The sequence below is a fragment of the Corylus avellana genome, chromosome ca2 (genome assembly GCF_901000735.1).
Source record: "Corylus avellana chromosome ca2, CavTom2PMs-1.0".
Lineage (NCBI taxonomy): Eukaryota > Viridiplantae > Streptophyta > Magnoliopsida > Fagales > Betulaceae > Corylus > Corylus avellana.
Window position 1 is genome coordinate 7,413,805 of NC_081542.1, and position 19,376 is coordinate 7,433,180.

Sequence of the window (19,376 nt, forward strand, 5' to 3'; positions counted from 1 at the left end):
TTTTTGCTACAGACATCTGTGTTTCATTGCCTCAGGTCATAGACTATATAATATATATGAGTACAACATTTCTTGTCATTTCATGACTATTCAAATATCTGCTTCCTGGGGTGCATTTTATTGGATGTTTTGAGTAGAGTCTTTTCAGATGCTGAACTAACAGAATAGCTTTTCAGTCTTAAATAATCAGAATTCTCTCTTTGAAGTTGGTCCTTTTGTTATGATTCTATTGAGCTGAAAGTTGTCTGAACATTTTACCCAGACTTTGCGTGGGGGTGGGAAAGAACCCCCAAAATAGAAAGTTATTTTGTGGGAAAGAAACAAAAAAGTTAAGAGAGCAAAAGGGTTTGATGACAAGCTGTAGTTTTATTGAAGCAGTGAATGTGTATCATATATGTTCGAATAGAATTTCCTTCTGAACCAGAAGTTTTTGTGACATTTTGTTTGCTATATAATGAGTGATTTATCATTTTCTCTTTTATCTTGCAACTATCTTTGTGCTGTACTTGACTAGGCTATGGTTGTATGCATATTTTGTGTATCAATATTTAGGAAGACAATGAGGTTCTGCATATCTTAGAAATTGGTATTTATACAGTAGTGTCCTGTTTATCTGTCTAGCATCAAGTGGATAGAAAAGATTCCAGGCTTTTGACAAAGGTGCCCAAAACCTGAAATATATGTATTTAACTACAACATTATACCTACCAATGACTTTGGAGCTTAATAATAGGTCTGAAGTTCTACCTACCATAAGTTGGGATTTACTAGATTATTAGGGATTATATGGCTACATGTGCAAGTTGAATCTTATCACTTATTCAAAATTTTCATTTTGCTTATGCTTGGTGACATATCCATAAGGTGGATGTTTTGTGTTCCTTCTTGTAGAAAGGGGCTAGTTTTACCATAATCATAAGCTTGTCATCTTGCAAGCTTCTCTCAGCTTGATTATGTAGTTGATAATTGCATTGATACAAAGAAATATACCACTCTGTTACTATTTGTCTTCATTCACCCTTTTCACTTTCTTTGCTCTGATGCTCTGGATTTCCTTACATGCATGTTTGAGAATGCCGTTATTGATGGCCTAAATTGACCCCTAAAATTACAATGGTGGAGGCTTTGATATTTCCTCAAAATTCCAGTGTGTTAATCATCTGTGTAGGCCAGTATGTTTCTCTGCCAATGAGCATGTGTCAGTTCTTTCTAATCCATTCCGTAGAAACGCTGGAGGACCTTTGTTAATTTTTGGGATGGTTGATTGTTTACATCAAAGTATGGATCAAACCATCAAAATTCCAATGCAAAAATGTTTTGTTGTAAATGTGCATGTGCGCATGTTTATAATCGTTTTCACAGAGATGGCATGCATGATGGAATGTTGTCGCCCACCTGCCTCAATAAGTGGGTAGACCACCCAAAGACCTTTTTGAACATAAAGTTTCATAAAAGCTTTCTCATATTTGCTATCTGAATCTCACTCTTATTTTGTAAGTAGACAATTAGAAGCCACAATTATGGAGGGTGAGTTTAGAGTGAACTGACAAAGCAAGGGTGGGGGGAAATTGACCTAGGATTCGATTTATATAACAATGCAACTAAAACAGAAAATGAGTAGAGAGGTGTGCATGCTTATTCGTACTACATTACACGTTCGTCATCATTCTATATCGTCAACACCAATATTATGGGGAAAATAATACCCACTTATGTTGCAGAGGCTAAGCGCTAACATGCTAATACAATATGAAAACAGTGACAAGAAACACCTCAATGCCAATGTTAGGCTTCATTCACTTGCCTTTGTTTTTCCTATGTCCCAATCATAAAGAGTGATAAAAGCAGTGCATCAAATCAAGGAGAACATTGGGAAAAATCAGCCAAATTGGCTGGAAATTCCTTCCTATACACATTTAACTGCTTCTTTCGTATAGGTCAATGCTACCAACTTGGAGCCGTGAAGTTGATTGAATATCTCGAACCGCCAAAAACCTAAACCTGTTAAACATAACAATAATTTCAGTGAAGGACCGGAAGATGAACGTGTATTCAAACAGAGATTCACAGAAAAGATTTTACCTGAAAACATTGAATAGGTGCCCTGCTGATGTAATCTTAAATGTTCTACGCTGGAAACGGTCTTCAAAAATCTGAGAGGTTTGTTTATCCAAAAGGTGCCAACTCGATCCACCATCATTGCTTCCCTCAACAACCCTAAATAAGAAAACATTTGATGCTTGATAAGATCTGGATGCAAACAATGGGTAAAGACCTTCAAGGAACGATATATCTGAATATCTGAAGAAAGGAAAGCTACACTTATCCTATTCAGATGAAATTTGTTTTTCTTTCTTACTGCTATTCAATAATGTTCTCATTATGCTACACTAAACACTATACACTAATCATTGCACCCTTAAAAGTACAAAGTCTAAAGAGGGTAGCGGAAGGGGCCCTTTAATTTCCGCAGCTATGAGATCCCTTCCACATAGAACATCCTCTGAAGGAAATGGTAGTGGTCCCAGAATGCGCCTGTGTTAGGGAATCATGATCTAAATACTTGAAGTTGAAGAAAATAAGCAGGACAAGTACTGTATTGATTTTAAACAGAGTAATTAGGCGGAATGGGGCATAAGAATTATCGTGCACATACATGCAAGCATGTGACTACCCTGCGATGAAGACTAGGGCAAAAACATATGCCCCCTGTTGCATGTTATGGTGACTGATGCAAGCCAGTAATTACGGGTATGACATAACAATTTGTTGTTAGATGTTCTCAGAAAACATACCAATCCATTGGATCCCTTTCTGGCGCATCATTGGCGGACATTATCTCATATGCTACAAGTTCGTGCATCCTGTTGTCCTTTACTTTATACATAATCCAACAACCTACAAGATTAAAAAAAAAAAAAACAAAACAAAACAAAAATCTCATACACTACGATGTTTTATATGATCAGGAAAATGTAATAATTTGTTCTTTCTGTTCTCCAATGCAAAGGAAAAAAGTCTCTATCCTGCATTGGGTAATAATCTGTTCTTTTGTTCTTCAAGGAAAATGCTAACTTTTGGTGACCTCTATGACATTAACTGTATTGGTATGTGATCCCTGGGTTAACCATGACTGCCAGATATAGCAACTTGATAAGAGGCAGGACAAAATGCTGAAGGTGATCAGTAGGAAGCATTAAGCATTCCTTCTAAAAATCACAAAAGGGAATTTTTACATAATCATTTACTACCTTTTGTTGCTTTGCTTGTGTTCATTTTAGTAGCAAGGCAACAATGGGTGACAATCTTTATTTGGTTCATAATACCTTTTGCACCATTAGGTTCTTCCCATTTAGAAGTTCGAATTCCATCAAAAGCTGATGTGGCCTGAAATTTGTGAAGGATGGAATCACATGGAGATGCATTTGAGGCGCATACTCTATATATTCTCAAATTAGTGAACAGATGAAACACACAAGACAAGGAAAAAAGAACTCACAATTCCAAAAGGAAATTCCTCACCACTTGCAAGGACTGAACCGGAATGTATTCTGTTTGATTTCAGAAGGGGAAATGAAACTTCACCAAAGTTGTCGCATTTGTTAAGATTATGAACCATGTCATCTAAAGCATGCAACACAACAGGCAATGCTAAAGAGGTTTTAACAGGGTCACCAGCCAGACAAATGTCAACCTTCCCATCAGGGTCCCCCATACTCTTCAGTGAAAGAGCATCGAGTAGCTCGGCAAAAGAAGGCAGTAACTGATGCACAAAAGGTGAATCTATGGAGGCCTTCCTCGTTTTAAAAGGTGAGTTCTTGACATCCATGATAATTCCTTTAAAATTCTCGAGCGCGCTAATAGCTTTAGCCTTGGCATGTTCTTCCTTAACAAACTGAGAAAGGACAGGATGAAATGCATTGTAAATCCTTGTCACATGCTCATCTATGCATATCCGAACTGGACAAGAAGAACAAGTTAGAGAATCAGAGCCAAATTCCAGTCTTAACTTGCGCCATTCTTTGTCCCCACTTTGTCTTCCAGGTAATGAGATTGAGCCATCATCTGTAGAATGTAAATCTCTCTCAAGTACTTCTCTTTCCTTCTTGTCACGGTCGTCAAGTTCAGAAAGCACCTGAGAAGTAAAACCTCTTCTACATTCTTGTGTTATAGTAGTAAGGACAGCTGACATGGCAGGCTCTGTAGTAATGTTTCGTCGGGACAGAACCTATGAATTTAGACAATTCTTCCTCGTCAACAACTCAACCTGATAGCGTGTGTGTGTGTAAGGGAAGAGAATTTTTTTTATATAAAAAGAATTGTGTTCATGAAAATCTAGATGATGAAAAAGCCACTACTATTTTTATGATTACCTCATGCCACTTCCTTGTGTAGCGTTTGGTAACATCATAAACTCCATCTTTTGCAATGGCTATTGCATAATTTAATTTCTTACTCCACCTACAAGAAAAGATGGGTATGAATAAAGAAGGAACATAACAGTTCGTCCAGTATCACAACACAGGATGAAAGAAGTAATTTGACTTGGGAAAATTCAAAATACCCCTTTTCATATAACAATGGTATGTCATATACTCCTTCACAAGGATCAAGATGCATCCACCTGCAGAATCATAGGTGTCAGAATACATCCACTAGAATACTTAATATTTCTCATGCTCCTAAAGAAGAAAATAAAGAGCAGCTATTTGTGAATTAAATCCACCTTCCTAAAACTTGTGAGAAGCACTCGGTCCAAACATGATCAGTAAAATCCAAGATCTGAAAAAAAAAATGATATTAGCATGAACAAAGCTTATATTTTCTCAAGCGTCCAGTTCTTCCATAAACCAAATAATTAAAAGTCCCATCATGCTTCCTCTTCCAATTAGTGTTCACAGTGCTAAAACATGCAGACACACACACACACACACACACATACACACACCCATCCACACACCCACACACACACACACACTGCCTAAACATTTTCAAAATCACGCAGTCCAAACATTGTATTGTAGAAATATCCAAATCATTGATATCATGGTCCTGTATGCATTATCAATATTCTCAGCCTCTCAGGTAAGTGTTTGATGTGAGACAGTGTGTGATCAATTATCTGATTATTATATCGATGTCGTTTCTGTACAACACATGCATGTCAGGTCCTAACTATTTTGAGTGAAGAATTTGTGATTTTTTCTCCCATCGATTATGGGTCATACTATATACTAGAAAATAATTCACCATTCCAAAAAACGTGGATTTTCATTTCGATATGCCCACTGCACCCCCACAAAAAGGAGAACGTAAATTTTAGTACAAATCTGCATTCTAAGTTGTTACTATATTAACATACTGGCAGATGACTAACCAGACGAGATTCATAGCCAAAAGCTCGACAGTAAAGTGTAAAACAATTGGCCCACTCCCCACATCGCCCCCTTTTTGTTTCCAGAAGCTGCATATAGGAAAGGGAGAGAGGATGAAAAATTTATGAAATACCAAATAAACTTCTACTCAGGTCACAATACTAATAAGTACCTTTAATACATCATTGTAGCGTGGGAAACGAGTGATTCTTGAGCAAAAACTGCAGCTGTGTAAAAGGTGGCACATAATGATGGTGTAGACAAACAACTCAGCCCGTCAGCCGTTGGCAAAGAAAATTTAAATAAAAAGGAAATAAGTAAGACGAAGAACAAATCCATTTCTGATAGACCTACAATTCGGCTGCTCAACTTAGAAGGCTTGTATAAGCAGAAAAGTAGAAGATGGACAAAAACCAATCGGTTAATCTATGTAATGCCTGTCACAAGTTGTCCAAATCCACACAAAAATGTAATGTAGAAACATTACACTTGATTTTATACCAATACATGGATTAGAGGCTACAAAACTGGCTTAGAGAACTTCAAGAAAAGCCCAATTACATTTCATAAATATGGTAATTGATGGAAATAGAAGCAGTAAATCCATCCCACAAGAGATACATGGTAAAACATTTGTCACAAACAATAAGTGAGACAATTAGCTAAAAAATGAAAATTCTCTCCAAATGAAAATCTAGCTATTAAAGCTACCAAAGCATGGCAGTAAAGCAGAAAGAATCAAAGGCTCAGTTCTTCATGATGACAAAAAAGAAAAGGAAAGGATAGACTCGGTCAAGAAGTCTACTTATTCTGAACATGCAATGATGCTTTAAAGTTCTATTCAGCTGAATTCATCTTCAAAAGGATTATTTTTTTTTTGATAAGTAAAGATATATTTATCAAAGGCGCAGAGGGGCGCAACCCTAGTACACCGGGAGTATACAAGAGAGCGACTAAGAAAGAGAAAGAGAGGAAGAAAATCTAATAAGAAAATCTTGGAAGCTGATCACTATAGGCGCAAGCCAACCAGCAGTCCAAGTGAAGAGGGTGTACAAGAAAAAGTGAATAAGCTCCTCTAAATTCCTGGCCGAATCCTCAAAATTTCTTGCGTTTCTCTCGTTCCAAATGCACCACATGAGGCAAAGAGGGACCATCTTCCACACAACGGCACTGCTAGTTTTACCACCCGTCCACCAAGAATCGAACATCGCCTTAACGCTGCCCGGCATAGCCCAACACAAACCAAACCGAGTGAAAATGGCGTTCCATAAGGAGCGCGCCACCCCACAGTGTAGAAAGAGATGGTCAATGGACTCCCCATTTGATTCACACATGCAACATCGGTTTATCACCACAATACCCCTTTTCCGAACATTGTCCAAAGTAAGAATTTTTCCAAGCGCGGCCGTCCAAGCAAAAAAAGCCACTTTCGAAGGGGCCTTGGTGCGCCAAATACTTTTCCAAGGGAAAGGAGTGAGATCTTTAGAAGCAAGAATCCTATAGAAAGATCTTACTTCGAAATTGCCTTTCCGCGAATAGATCCACCTTATTCTATCCTCCCCTTCCCCACCAAATGGATGCAAATACAATAGCGAGTAAAAAGAAGCCAAAACCTCCACTTCCCAATCATGAACCCTGCGAGTGAAGGAAACACTCCACTGAGCAGAGCCATTTGAGCATTCCCTATTGTCTGCAATAGACGCATCCTTGTTGGTGGCAATGCTGAAAAGTCCAGGAAAAACCTCCCTAAGAGGCATGTCACCACACCAGATATCCTCCCAAAACCTGATGTTGGACCCACGACCTGGGACAAATCTAATGTGGTCTTGGAACGACCTCCACCCCCTACAAATGTGCTTCCAAAACCCTACTCCATGCGATCCTCTGGGAACCTTGGAGCGCCAACCTCCCCAAACCGCTCCATACTTCGCCACCAGAATCTTTCTCCACCAAGCCTCTTTCTCATGAGCAAATCTCCACAACCATTTTCCCAATAAAGCTTGATTCATCAACCGCAGATTTCGTATGCCTAACCCTCCCTCAGTGATCGGATAACAAACCTTATCCCAACTGACCAGATGGAACTTAAACTCATCATCAATCCCACCCCATAAGAAGTCGCGTTGAATCTTCTCAATGCGCTTCGCCACTGATGCCGGAATAGGAAACAGAGACAGAAAATAAGTGGGAAGATTGGATAAGGTGCTCTTAATGAGAGTGATCCTCCCCCCCTTAGATAAATACAAGCGTTTCCAAGATGCCAACCTTCTGACATATTTTTCCAACACGTCCTCCCAAATGGTCTTGACCTTGAACGAGGCCCCCAGGGGGAGACCCAAATACTTGAGTGGCGTAGTAGCTATACCACATCTCAAAATACCGGCCAGCATGCCCGCATTTTCCATAGAGCCTACAGGAACCAAAGCGGATTTGCCCAAGTTTACCTTTAACCCTGAGACCGCTTCAAAGCAAACTAGGAGAGCACCAATATTTCTTACTTGAAAAGGATCTGCCCCGCAAAATACCAGAGTATCATCAGCAAAGAGGAGGTGAGAGACGATAACCTGATCCGCTTCTCTAGCCCCCACTGAAAACCCAGAGATGAGACCCCTATTTATTGATGCCTCAATCAACCTGCTGAATGCCTCCATGACCAAAACAAATAGGAATGGAGAAAGAGGATCGCCTTGCCTCACACCACGTGAACTATCAAAGAAGCCAGACGAAGATCCATTAATCAAGACCGAGAATCTCACAGACGAGATGCAATGCTCAATCCAGGAACACCATTTTTCTCCAAAACCGCACCTTCTTAGAAGATAAAGAAGGAACTTCCAATTCATATGATCATAGGCCTTTTCCATGTCCAATTTGCACAATAATCCAGGTTCCCCCGATCTAATACGACTATCCAGACACTCATTGGCGATGAGAACTGAGTCCAGGATTTGCCTGCCTTTAACAAAAGCATTCTGGGGTTTAGAGATGACCTTGTTCATTACTCTCTTCATCCTATTAGCCAAGACCTTGGCAATAATCTTATAAGTCCCTCCCACAAGGCTAATCGGACGAAAATCTTTTAAATCATTTGCTCCATGAGACTTCGGAATAAGGGATATGAAAGTGGCATTAAGGCTCTTTTCAAATTTACCTCCATCATGAAACTCCGCAAAGACCGCCATAATGTCCCCCTTGATCACATCCCAGCAATCCTGAAAGAAAGCCATAGAGAAGCCATCCGGACCTGGAGCCTTATCCCTATCCATCCCTTTCACCACCTCCCAAACCTCCTTTTCCTCAAATGGAGTCTCCAACCTAGAAGCCTCCCCAACATCTAACATGTCAAAAGCAAGGTCTTCTAGCCTCGGTCTCCAAGTGAGATTCTCTTTGAAAAGAGCCTCGTAAAAGTGAGTAACATGATCACTAATAACCTCTTGATCTGAAGTCGTTGAGCCATCCACCATCAACGTCTCTATAGTATTATGTCTTCTATTTGCATTGGCCATCCTATGGAAAAATTTTGTGCATTTATCTCCCTCTTTCAACCACCGGACCCTAGATTTTTGCCTCCAACTAATTTCCTCTTGTAACAGAAGGATCTCCAATTCTCTAGATAGCGACCCCTTCCTCTCAATATCTTCAGAGGATAAACCTCTCTCTTCATCCACCCTGTCAAGAGTTTTTAATTCCTCCATCCGAGCCTTGATATGCCCTTCCACATTGCCAAACACCTGGTTATTCCATTTCTTAATGTCCTCCTTGAGAGCTCGCATCTTTTTTGCCAATATAAAACTCGGAGTGCCAAGGAAATGATAAGAACCCCACCAACTTCTGACTTTGTCCACAAATCCCTCTGCTTTGAGCCACATATTTTCAAACTTGAATGGTCTCTTACCTCCCAACAAACAATTACAATCAAGAACAATAGGAGCATGATCCGAACAAACACGAAGCATCCTTTTTTGTCGCACGTCCGGGTAATGAACTTCCCAATCAGTGGAAACAAGGAATCGATCTAGCCTTGACCAGGATTGATTGTTAGACCAAGTGGAAACCCCCCCAGCTAAAGGAAGATCCATAAGTTCCTGCTCCGATATAAAATCTGCAAATTCCCTCATCGCGGATCGAGAATGAACTCCCCCCGACCTTTCACTAGAAAGAAGAGTAACATTAAAATCCCCACCAATACACCAAGGCATGTCCCACCAACTCATAAGGCCCACCAGCTCCTCCCAAAGATAACGTCTAATGTTGTCTTTGTTTGGACCATAAACCCCCCCAAAAGCCCACTCAAACCCGTCATCAACATTTCTAAAAGAACATGCTGCCACAAATCTGCCCATAGCAACCTCAACCTTCGTAACAACCCTCCTATCCCACATAACCAGAATTCCCCCTGAGGCCCCTCTGGACGGAACATAGCACCACTCCACATAAGGACATCCCCATAAACTCCTCACAAAGTTATTAGAAATGAAAGCCACCTTAGTCTCCTGGAGGCACACTACATCCACCTTCCAACTTCTAAGAAGACTTCTAACCCTCAATCTTTTGTCCCTTTCATTCAACCCTCTTACGTTCCATGAAAGAATCTTTGGCTTCATTTAACAGCTCCAAAACCCCTCCCCTTACTTCTAACCCTCGAAGAGCTACCATTGGGTCCCTCATAATTAATAGAAAAATTAAGATTGTTGAGCTCTCGCTTACCTTTCTTAACCGAAAGAGCTTCCAAACCCACTCCCTCTTCCACTGCCTCTCCCTCTTCCTTACCATTGCCCTCAGTGTCATCCAAGATTAACCCAAAAACTTCCGACAGCTTCCTATCTTCACCGCCACAAGAGACGCCTACAAGCTTACTGAATTCAGTAACAAATTCCACTGTAATCGGCTCCTGAGCTTCAAAGGGGACCACAGCTAAAGAATCTGAAACAGGATGTGGACTCTCCTCATGATCACTGACCACATCCCCAATCGACCTCAAAGGATTCGAACCTGATATCTCCCACTTCTCAAGCCCTGGCGGAATCTCTTCCTTCTCCTCGACCTGCTTTGAACTAAGTACTGTTTCTTCCTCCAAATCCCTCCCCACCATCTCCTGCCCCACGCTCGGCAAAATCCATTTCTCGAGCCCCGGAAATAGCTCTCCCTGGGTATCAGACCCCGCCTTATCATACTTTTGCTCCATTTGCCCCTGCTTGACTGGGTCTGACTGACCTGAACCGCTTCTCTCCCCTTTTTCCATTTCCCTCCCGCACATAGACTTCTTCAGCTTCCCACTATCATCCACAGAAAGCCTCGCAATATCCGGCCGCACATAATTGGTCGTACCCTCCTTGCTGGCACATGCGATAAGAGCTGTCGGCGCTTTACCCAGAATTCCCAAGACTGGGTCGCTCTGCTGCTTCGCCGAGACCGCGAGTTCCACAGAATCGGTCGCCGGAGAGGACCCATCGATTCTGTCAGCCCCCCGCTGGCCATCCCGTGATTCCTCAGAATCTCTCGTCGGAGATCGGAGACCTTCCCTTGTCGACGCTACCTTCCTCGGCCCCTGAACTCTCGACGTCTCCGGCATAGTTTTATGCGTTAAGCTCGTAAAGGAACGAGACTCTGAGTAAAAAGACGAAGGACCCGATGGGCCAGGACCACTAGGCGTCACTGTCTTCCTACTGTAAAATTTCGTCGACCTGCTGGGCCCAGAACCCACCACTATGGCCTTGTCCTTTCGGCCTGTCTGTGGCATGACAGAAGCCTTGGGCTGGCTTATAGGCTGACTAGCGTATGGGTTCATGAAATGGGCCTCCTCAGAATGCTCCAAGACACTCATACTTATAGGCCCAGTATGTCTGGCCTCGCCTCTACAAGGGGAGCGCGATAACGCTTCGATTCCTTCGAGGCAAATCCTGATCTCCTCCTGTATCTTCAGCAAAGAAATCTTCAGCTTTTCCTTTCCTCCCGCCGACACGCAACCTGGACAGCACGCTCCAGTACAGCCAGCTTCGTATGCTTTCTCCTCGGGACTTGAAATTTTCTTCTGCACTGCCTCAATTCTGACTCCACAGTTCGCTACTGTTCTCTCCGCCGGACCTGCTGCCGGAACAGTCTTCTGAACCTCCAAACCATCTTCGACTGCCTTGGCTTGGCACACTGCAGAGAAACTTGGCCCCATTTTCTTATCATTCTTCTTAACTTCCCCCAACAGCCATTTAGGGACTCTAGCAATGGGTTCTTCGAAGGACCCGAAAAGTTCCTCTTCTTGGTTGGATTTAGACATCAAGACCTCCGAGAAGCTCCTTCTTTGTTTCCCTGATATAAGCTTCCTTGCATCCCCCACGAATGGCTGTACAAAATCCACAGCAATTCGAAGCTCTGACTGTAGCCGGTTCCATCCCTTCCTATTCCATCCTTCAGGCACGAATACTCTCCCTCGTCTTTCGCTGCCTTCGTTCTCCTCCAAAACCAAAAAGCTCCCGTGTCTGTTGAAGCATTTCTGGACTAACACGCGTGGAAAACTTCTAATGGTCTCGTCCCTAAAGACCCTTGAATCCCCCACATCCATCAACTCTTCAAAAATCCTCAAGAGCCAAACCGCTTCTGTCCAATCCAAACGTATCGATCGCATCTTGCCTCTGCACCGCTCCTGTAGTTTCAATACCGTGTCTCCATCCTTCACTATCACTGCAAACTCCTTAGATTCCACAACCCAACCTCTCGACAATCCCATGACTTGACTCTCCTTTAAGAGAAAATTACACCTACCTCAACTTCATCCAAGCCACTTTAAATCGAGAGGATTCATGAGATGAAAGATCACACCTTAATCCAGTTTGAACTTCTTTAAGTTAACAGGCCAAGCTCAAGAATCCCATCATGAGTTGGCTCAAATCATTCTTTTTATAGGAAAACACAACTCATGCAGCAGTATGGGATTGAACCTTAGACCTCAAGCCAAGATGGTCAACTCATGCAGCAGTATTGAACCTTCAAAAGGATTATGTGTGCACAAGATGGTTAACTATAGTAACTAACATATATATGCCAGTCAAATGAACATAAAAATACCAGCAGTAGTACTCTTACATCAGATATCAAAATACCCCAATAGAGAGATTGGACAGGGTATTCCCCCCAACCCCATCCCACCCCAGCCCAGCATAAAAAGAAAAACACATAGTGACTCAATAAGAAGTACCAGTAGTTCCAGATCTAAATCTGTTAACTTTTGGTATTTGATAAGAGATGGAGTAGAGGGAAACATAAATCAAGTATACATGTAGGCTCATATTAGACCACGTATGAAACAAAAAATGGAAAATTCAGACAGAAAAATCAGAACTTTGGAATAAGCAGATTCTGTAGTCATACAGATAGAGTTCAACTCGAGATGCTCCATATTGAGTTTCTGAAGAGAGTGGAGGACCCATGCCATGATGTATGGTTTTACTGCCGCAACCATCACAAGGAGGCACATCTACCCACCTACAATTCCAGAAAACATGGAAAATACACACACAAGATTCAGTTGTTAGCCATCCATGGCAAAAGTGAACAAAATTCTGTTAAAATGAAATTTAAAACAAAATCAGCATAACCACAGAAACATTCTCCAACACAAAAATGTGATAAACATTCCATGTAACACTAAAATAATCATTTTTGAAGGTCTTCAAGTTTCCAAAGGCAAAGGCTTTCGCATGTATTACATGATTATAAGCTTCCACACATGTACATAAATGAACTGAACATTTCCACTTCTATAACAACTAAACTTCAAAACACGAGTCAAATTGATGCTTTAGTTATAGAATTCGATAAACTGATTCTAATACCAAACTGGAAAAAGTTGAAGCTAAAGAAACCTTTTAAGAATATCTTAAACTATGTCAGGCCATGCCCACGCTATATCCCTAAGATAAAGCAACTTTAAATTGATTCAACAACCTCCACCCAACACCTGATATTCAAAATGTTGCTGAACCACTGGACAACCTCATATAAGTTTATCAAGCACCAAAAATGTCTAAACCATTAAAACTATCCTCAAGTGAAAAGTAGCCACTAAAACTTCAAAATCTTTCATATCTTTCGAGATCCACCCTACAATCTAGGGTCAAAAAGCAAAAACAAATTTCAGCCCTTATAAAAAGAATACCCTGATCAAAGATTATGGTGTAATTCAGACTTCCTTGATGGACCATTATAACTTTTACATTATGTCACAAGCCACTAAAATTTTCCCATTCCTAACACTATTTACAACGCAACCATTTGTTGGAAGAAAAGCATGCACGTTGTTGGATACGGTAGGCCCAATCCGACCCAAATACTCAGCCCAATAACCAAAAACCCGAGTACACCAAAAAACTCCACACTCGATTCCATCTCCCTGAATAGTCATCAATTCTTTTCCTTTCTCTCATATATAAACAAACAAATTTAGGAATCGGAACTATTTCCCACCAGCCCGCTCTGGCAAGCTTTATGCCTTATGTTTTCCTTCTTTTACAGACATCTTGAAGACAACTATTCCGGCCTTCGGTCAACCATTCGGATAGTTGCTCTTCTCAGTAAATTGTCCTAACACATGCCATTAATCATATCCATTTGTGAAAAATCAAAATTAGTTCCTAGGTTTTCTTGTGATTTCGATTTAGTCATCAAATTTCCAATATCAACAATTAGGTCCCTATGTTATACCTTAGTTTCAAATAGGTCTCTCCATCAACTTACCGTCCAATTAATTATCAGTGTGTCATATCAAACTACGAAGTCCATGACACGTAACTCACATTTAGTAATTAGTACACCATGTGCCAATTGTACGTTCCACATTGCAAATTTACCTTAAATTACAAATCTACCATAAACAAAAAAAAAGAAAGAAAGAAGTAATAACAACATTAAAAAAAAAAAGGGATGGCGGCTATAAGGCTTCTCTCACAAAGGAGTGGCCACTGCCACCCCTTTGTGAGGGAAGGCTTCCCCTTTGGGAGGTGGCCACACAACTGTGCGGGAAGGTTGCCCTTCTTAGATTTGTGAAAGATGGCTGCATCATCGGATGAATGGTGGCCACCTCTCTTGTGAGGGGTGCCGACCACCCCTATATGAGGGGTGGTTGCCCCTCTCTTGAGGGTCAGCCTCCCCTTACAATGCAAGGGAAGGCTTCCCCACATAGATCTATGAAGAGTGGTCACCCATCACTAGATGAATGGTGGCCAGCCCTCCTGTGAGAGGTGCCAGCCACCACTATATGAGGGGTGGTCGCCCCTCTCTTGAGGGGCAGATTCTCCTTACAGCCGTTACCCTTTTTTATTTTTATTTTATTTTTTTATTCATGGGAGATTTATAATTTAAGGGTAAACTTTTCAGACACAAACCACATATCATCAACTTAGTGGTCTAACATGACATGCCACCAATTGATTGTAAAGCAGATTGACGAAGAGACTTATTTGAAATTGGCATAAAACCTAATAACCTAATTGTCGAAATTGGAAATCCAATGACTAAATTGAACTCATAAGAAAACCTAGGATTAATATTGATGTTCCCAATCCATTTACTGAAAACTTGTGAACTCAGTAAAATGACTACGTACAATTGAGTATTTCATGTTTAGATGACAAGACCAAGGGGCTCAAGTTAGCCAAAAGTATATGAAATACTGGGCACAATTTTTTTTTGGTTGCAGATTATTATCTAAGCATGACAAAATCCAAGTGGCTGGATTAAGAAATTAACAAAATTAAGGAGTGCATGGTGGTGGTTTCCTATTGACTTCACTCTGCAAAGTCTGGTAATTTTGTGGGATTAAATTACTGCTAATCAAGGTTTAAGATTTTTGCACTTATGTTTTGTTCATATCCAATTCACCATAGTTGTTTCTAGCTTTAGGACTCTTTTCCATCTCCACTTCTCTGGTCTGGGAGAACTCCTACAAAGACCTACATTCTTCTCATCACCACATTCTGTTTACTCATATAAACATGATTCATGGACAAAAACAATAACCTAACAGTGCAATGTCAATCCCTTATTGCTAACTATGTCAAAGGGGGCAAAGACTGATCACATAAAATTCCTTTATTTTTCTTTCTTTTCCATTTAAGATCAAAATACAAGAATACAAGTGTATGATAGTGTTCTCAAGACAATTACCCCATCAAGATTACCCTAGCGTGATGTTACTACACTTCAATATGTAGTTCCATGCAACCCTAAAGTTACAGAAATAAAATGAAAAATATGATTCTTTATTGATTAATTTTATTGCTGTGTTGAAATACATACATTCTCCATCAGTAGCTGTGGAGAACAAGATCATATTTTTCTTTGAATGAAAAGAAAAATTATCACTCACTATTGATTAACTTGTAATACTTGTTGAGTGATATGAACTCTGCAGTGTTCAATATAAATTATTTGTGTGCAAGCCCTCTGCTAAAAACAGAAAAGTAATGAAAATACACCTGAAGGATTTTTTGAACCAGAAAAGCAGCTGCAGCAGGAAGGCATGATCTTGTTCGATTTTTGATGGATTAAAGTTCCCCTCCTAAAAACAAGTTTATCAAATTTAATAATTAAGAAAGCATTTTCGTAAAGTGGAACAGTTTATACATAGCTACTGATCAATACAATCTTTGCCACAAAATCATTATTATTCCATCCTCAATAATAATTTAATTACATCATAAGTAAAAATTGTCAAATACAAGCCTTGCACACACACACACAGACAAGAAGAAGAAGAAGAAGATAATTTTCAGTTGCTCACCAAATAATCATACTACACCAAAGGGTCTACAAAAATTCCAACAACAAACCTGGAATAGTCCAATCAATGCAATATACAAATTCTAATTAAAGCAAGTTACTAGCAGTGGGTAAAAATGAACAAAAGAACAAGTATAGCATACTTCAAATCTTTGGTACTACTACTTCTAACAATTTGACATTTGCCTACTTTAGAGCAATAATTGAGTAAAGATTTAAGCTGCCTACCTTTTAGGGAAATTGTTCTATAAGAACTTGAGTTTTACCTGTGTGACAAATAAGCGTCTGAGTTTCTATTTTTGGCAATTAAAAGTATGAGTTTTCGCCTTTGACAAATAAGCCCAACCGTCCAATTTTCCATCAATCTTTTAACAGAGGACCGACCAATTGTCGTTTTCTCTATGTTAGACCAATCAAAACTGTATCCATATCCACGTCAGCATGCCACATAAGCGATTATACTAAAAAAAACAGAAAAGAATAAAAAAAAAAAAAAGAGAGAGATCCACCCTCTATCCCCGCAGAGGGAGGAGGTGGCGGGTGGCTTGACCCCCACAACAGACGAGGGTAGAGAGCTCCTCCCCCGCCCACCTCTACGAGGATGGCTCCACCCCCGCACATCTCTGTTAGGGTTGAGAGCTCTACCCTCCCACGCCTCTGCAAGGTGGCTCTCCACCTAAATAGAGGGTAGAGGTGGAGGATGGATCTCCACTAATTTTTTTATTTCTCAGTTTTTTTTTAAATAAAAAAATTAGACACAATTGCCTATGTGACATGGTGCTTAATCTGGATAGACATAGACACTTTTTATTCGTCTAACATTGGCAAAATGACAATTGGCACATTCTCCATTAAGAGATTAACCAAAAATTTGATAACAGGATCCTTTTTTTTTTATAGGTAATTCAAATTCATTAAAAGCAAGCAGAGGACGCAATACTAGTATAGGAAAAGTATAAAAGACAACCCAAGTATAGGAAAAGAAGAACAAAACTCCAAAAACTCAAAGAAATTAGAAACAAGCAAACTATTCAACACTAATTTCCATGTATAAAGAGATTGGAACAACATCTTCTTCAACTCTAACATCACAGTCTCACAATCTTCAAAGCTCTTTGCATTCCACTCTCTCCAAATATACTACATTAAATCTCAAATGTAAGAGAGAGCTGTTCTTACCTTGGCCAGAGAAACCAGTGCTTTCTCCTCAAGCTCTTCTACAGGAACTGTCTTCCGAGCAGCTTCCTGGCGTACTGGGTCTTCGTACTACACCATCAACAGTTTAAATAATAACCTCCATTTAAGTTAACAAAAATACTTAAAGCTGATAGAAAAAAAGTGAATTTAATTCATATTCTAACAAAACCCAAAAACCAAAAAAAAAAAAAAAAAACTTTTTTTTTTCAATTTATCTTTTGTTGTATCTCAATAAGTTCATTAAAGCTTCTAGCATTCTGGTTTAGGAACACTTGAGAGTTTCAAAATTTCACAGTTTCTTCTTGGTTCCCTAGAAAATTTACAGAAATCGAAAATTAAAAACAAAACATAACAAAGTAAAAACGTGTTAGTCATTTATTCATTTGTTGTATCAAAAAAATGAGAGATTCAAAACGTAAAGACTTCGATTTCTTTTTCTCCTGCATTTTCAGGGCAACCAAACAAGCTGATAAGAAAATGAAACTCAAATTATCACACAACTCAGACTGAAAACGAAATCACAATTACCATGCGAACTTGATCGACATAAGGTCGTATTTTTCTCTCGAATTCTCCGTTATCCTCCGCCGCAACATACTGCTGAAACAGAAGTGCTTCCTCCTCCGCCTAAAAATTTCCATAAAAAAGCAAAGCATTTTTAATTGCATTAAAAACGCTTCAAAAACTCAATTACCAAAAAAAATACAAAACTGAAAATCAACTAAGTTAAAGGACGAGCCTGCAACATCCTAGCCAATTCCTCATCGGACATTAACGACTGGGAGTCGTTTCGCACACTGTTACTCGCTGATTCGGTTCCTCGATGTTCTTGGACTTCATCGTTAATCGAGACCACTCGGAGTTTCTCGGAAATGGAAATGAGATCCGAGTCGTCCGATAACACACGATTGTCATCCACGCTAACGATCTACAAAGAAAATTTATCATAAAAAACATAAAGAGGCACAAATTCTCAATACATATAGATTGTGTGCGCGCTATATATATATATATATATATATATAGAGAGAGAGAGAGAGAGAGAAAAGACCTTTTGCTCCTCAGGGAGGATTGAGGTGAGAGAGAAGAGCTGGAATTTGAAAACCTGGAAAGAATTACAAGTGAGAGAGAGACAGACAGGCAGGCAGACAGTTTCAGAGAGAGAGAGAGAGAGAGAGAAAGCGAGGAACCTCGAAGCCGTCGTCGGTATCGTAGTCGACATCGAAGTCGTGGTCGGAGTGACGGACCTGGAATTTCCGAGCAACCATTTTCTCTCTTTTTCTATTCTCTCTTTATTCTCTGTAAATTCTGTTGGACTTTGAACAAAGAAAGAGATATAGAGCCCTCTTTTGCACTTTATTTTATAGTTCATGGCACTGGTAAAATTATTAATGAGTTCGTTTGAAAATAAATAATAATAATAATAATCTTTAAAACATTTTTTTATTGCTTGACTTGCGCTGACCTGAGAAAATCAACCCCCAAGTCCCCAACTATCTTAACCAAAAAAATGATCCAAAAACAGGAAACCGACAGGAATTTTTGAATCGCATGACCAAATACTCCTTAAAATGAAACAATTTCATATCATGACAACCTAATATCAGAACAGAAATCGACCGACAACTATAACTGCCACATCTCATAGTTAAATACGGATTCATTCGAAAACACAACCTATTATCAAAAAAACATTAACAAGCATACATCATCTCTCAATTAAAAGGCACAAGAATTTCCACAAACTCATTTATAAATATTAGGGGTAAATACTTTTTTATTGCATGTTGTTTGCCTCGTAATCAAATAGCCTACTTAGTTTACAAACGTATTACAAATAATACCCGTGGAAATCTAATGCAGCGTGGTATAGTGAGTTCGCAAAAACAACAAACACAAGAATTACAACTCTTCTCAAAACTATAACTGAGGTAAAACATACGAAAAACCTTTGAGTATTTCTTACTGATAAACTAATTAAAATACATAAACTAATGACTAAAGGCTAAAGCCATCTTATTAGGCTTATAAGAG

At 39.7% G+C, this 19,376-nt stretch overlaps 1 protein-coding gene across 2 annotated transcripts; it reads right to left on the reverse strand.

Moving 5' to 3' along the window:
* Window positions 1-1,558: 1,558 nt before the first annotated feature.
* LOC132168411 (peptide-N(4)-(N-acetyl-beta-glucosaminyl)asparagine amidase) lies at window positions 1,559-18,736 on the reverse strand. 2 transcript variants are annotated; one of them, XM_059579392.1, is made up of 17 exons: window positions 18,533-18,715; window positions 18,394-18,447; window positions 18,082-18,270; window positions 17,871-17,969; window positions 17,325-17,411; window positions 15,842-15,924; window positions 12,738-12,851; window positions 5,548-5,602; window positions 5,378-5,464; window positions 4,727-4,782; window positions 4,565-4,624; window positions 4,374-4,461; window positions 3,500-4,228; window positions 3,327-3,387; window positions 2,796-2,898; window positions 2,083-2,217; window positions 1,559-2,001 (listed from the first exon to the last, which is right to left on the reverse strand). In XM_059579392.1, the coding sequence occupies exons 1-17, from the start codon at window positions 18,608-18,610 to the stop codon at window positions 1,917-1,919; spliced, it is 2,163 nt and encodes a 720-aa protein (XP_059435375.1). In that variant the 5' UTR covers window positions 18,611-18,715; the 3' UTR covers window positions 1,559-1,916. The 2 variants fall into 2 exon arrangements, with proteins under 2 accessions (XP_059435375.1, XP_059435376.1); XM_059579393.1 differs by lacking the exons at window positions 1,559-2,001; window positions 2,083-2,217 and adding an exon at window positions 2,224-2,535 and having other exon boundaries at window positions 18,533-18,736.
* Between the last annotated feature and the right edge of the window lie 640 nt (window positions 18,737-19,376).

What these genes read in the sequence shown, in the direction of transcription:
- LOC132168411 (XM_059579392.1), bottom strand. Translation starts at nt 18,610, where the DNA reads ATGGTTGCTCGGAAATTCCAGGTCCGTCACTCCGACCACGACTTCGAT. An exon ending in ACACAAGGAAGTGGCATGAG is followed by an intron (nt 4,229 to 4,373) that starts GTAATCATAAAA and finishes CTAAATTCATAG; the next exon opens with GTTCTGTCCCGACGAAACAT. An exon ending in GAAAGGGATCCAATGGATTG is followed by an intron (nt 2,218 to 2,795) that starts GTATGTTTTCTG and finishes TTTCTTATTTAG; the next exon opens with GGTTGTTGAGGGAAGCAATG.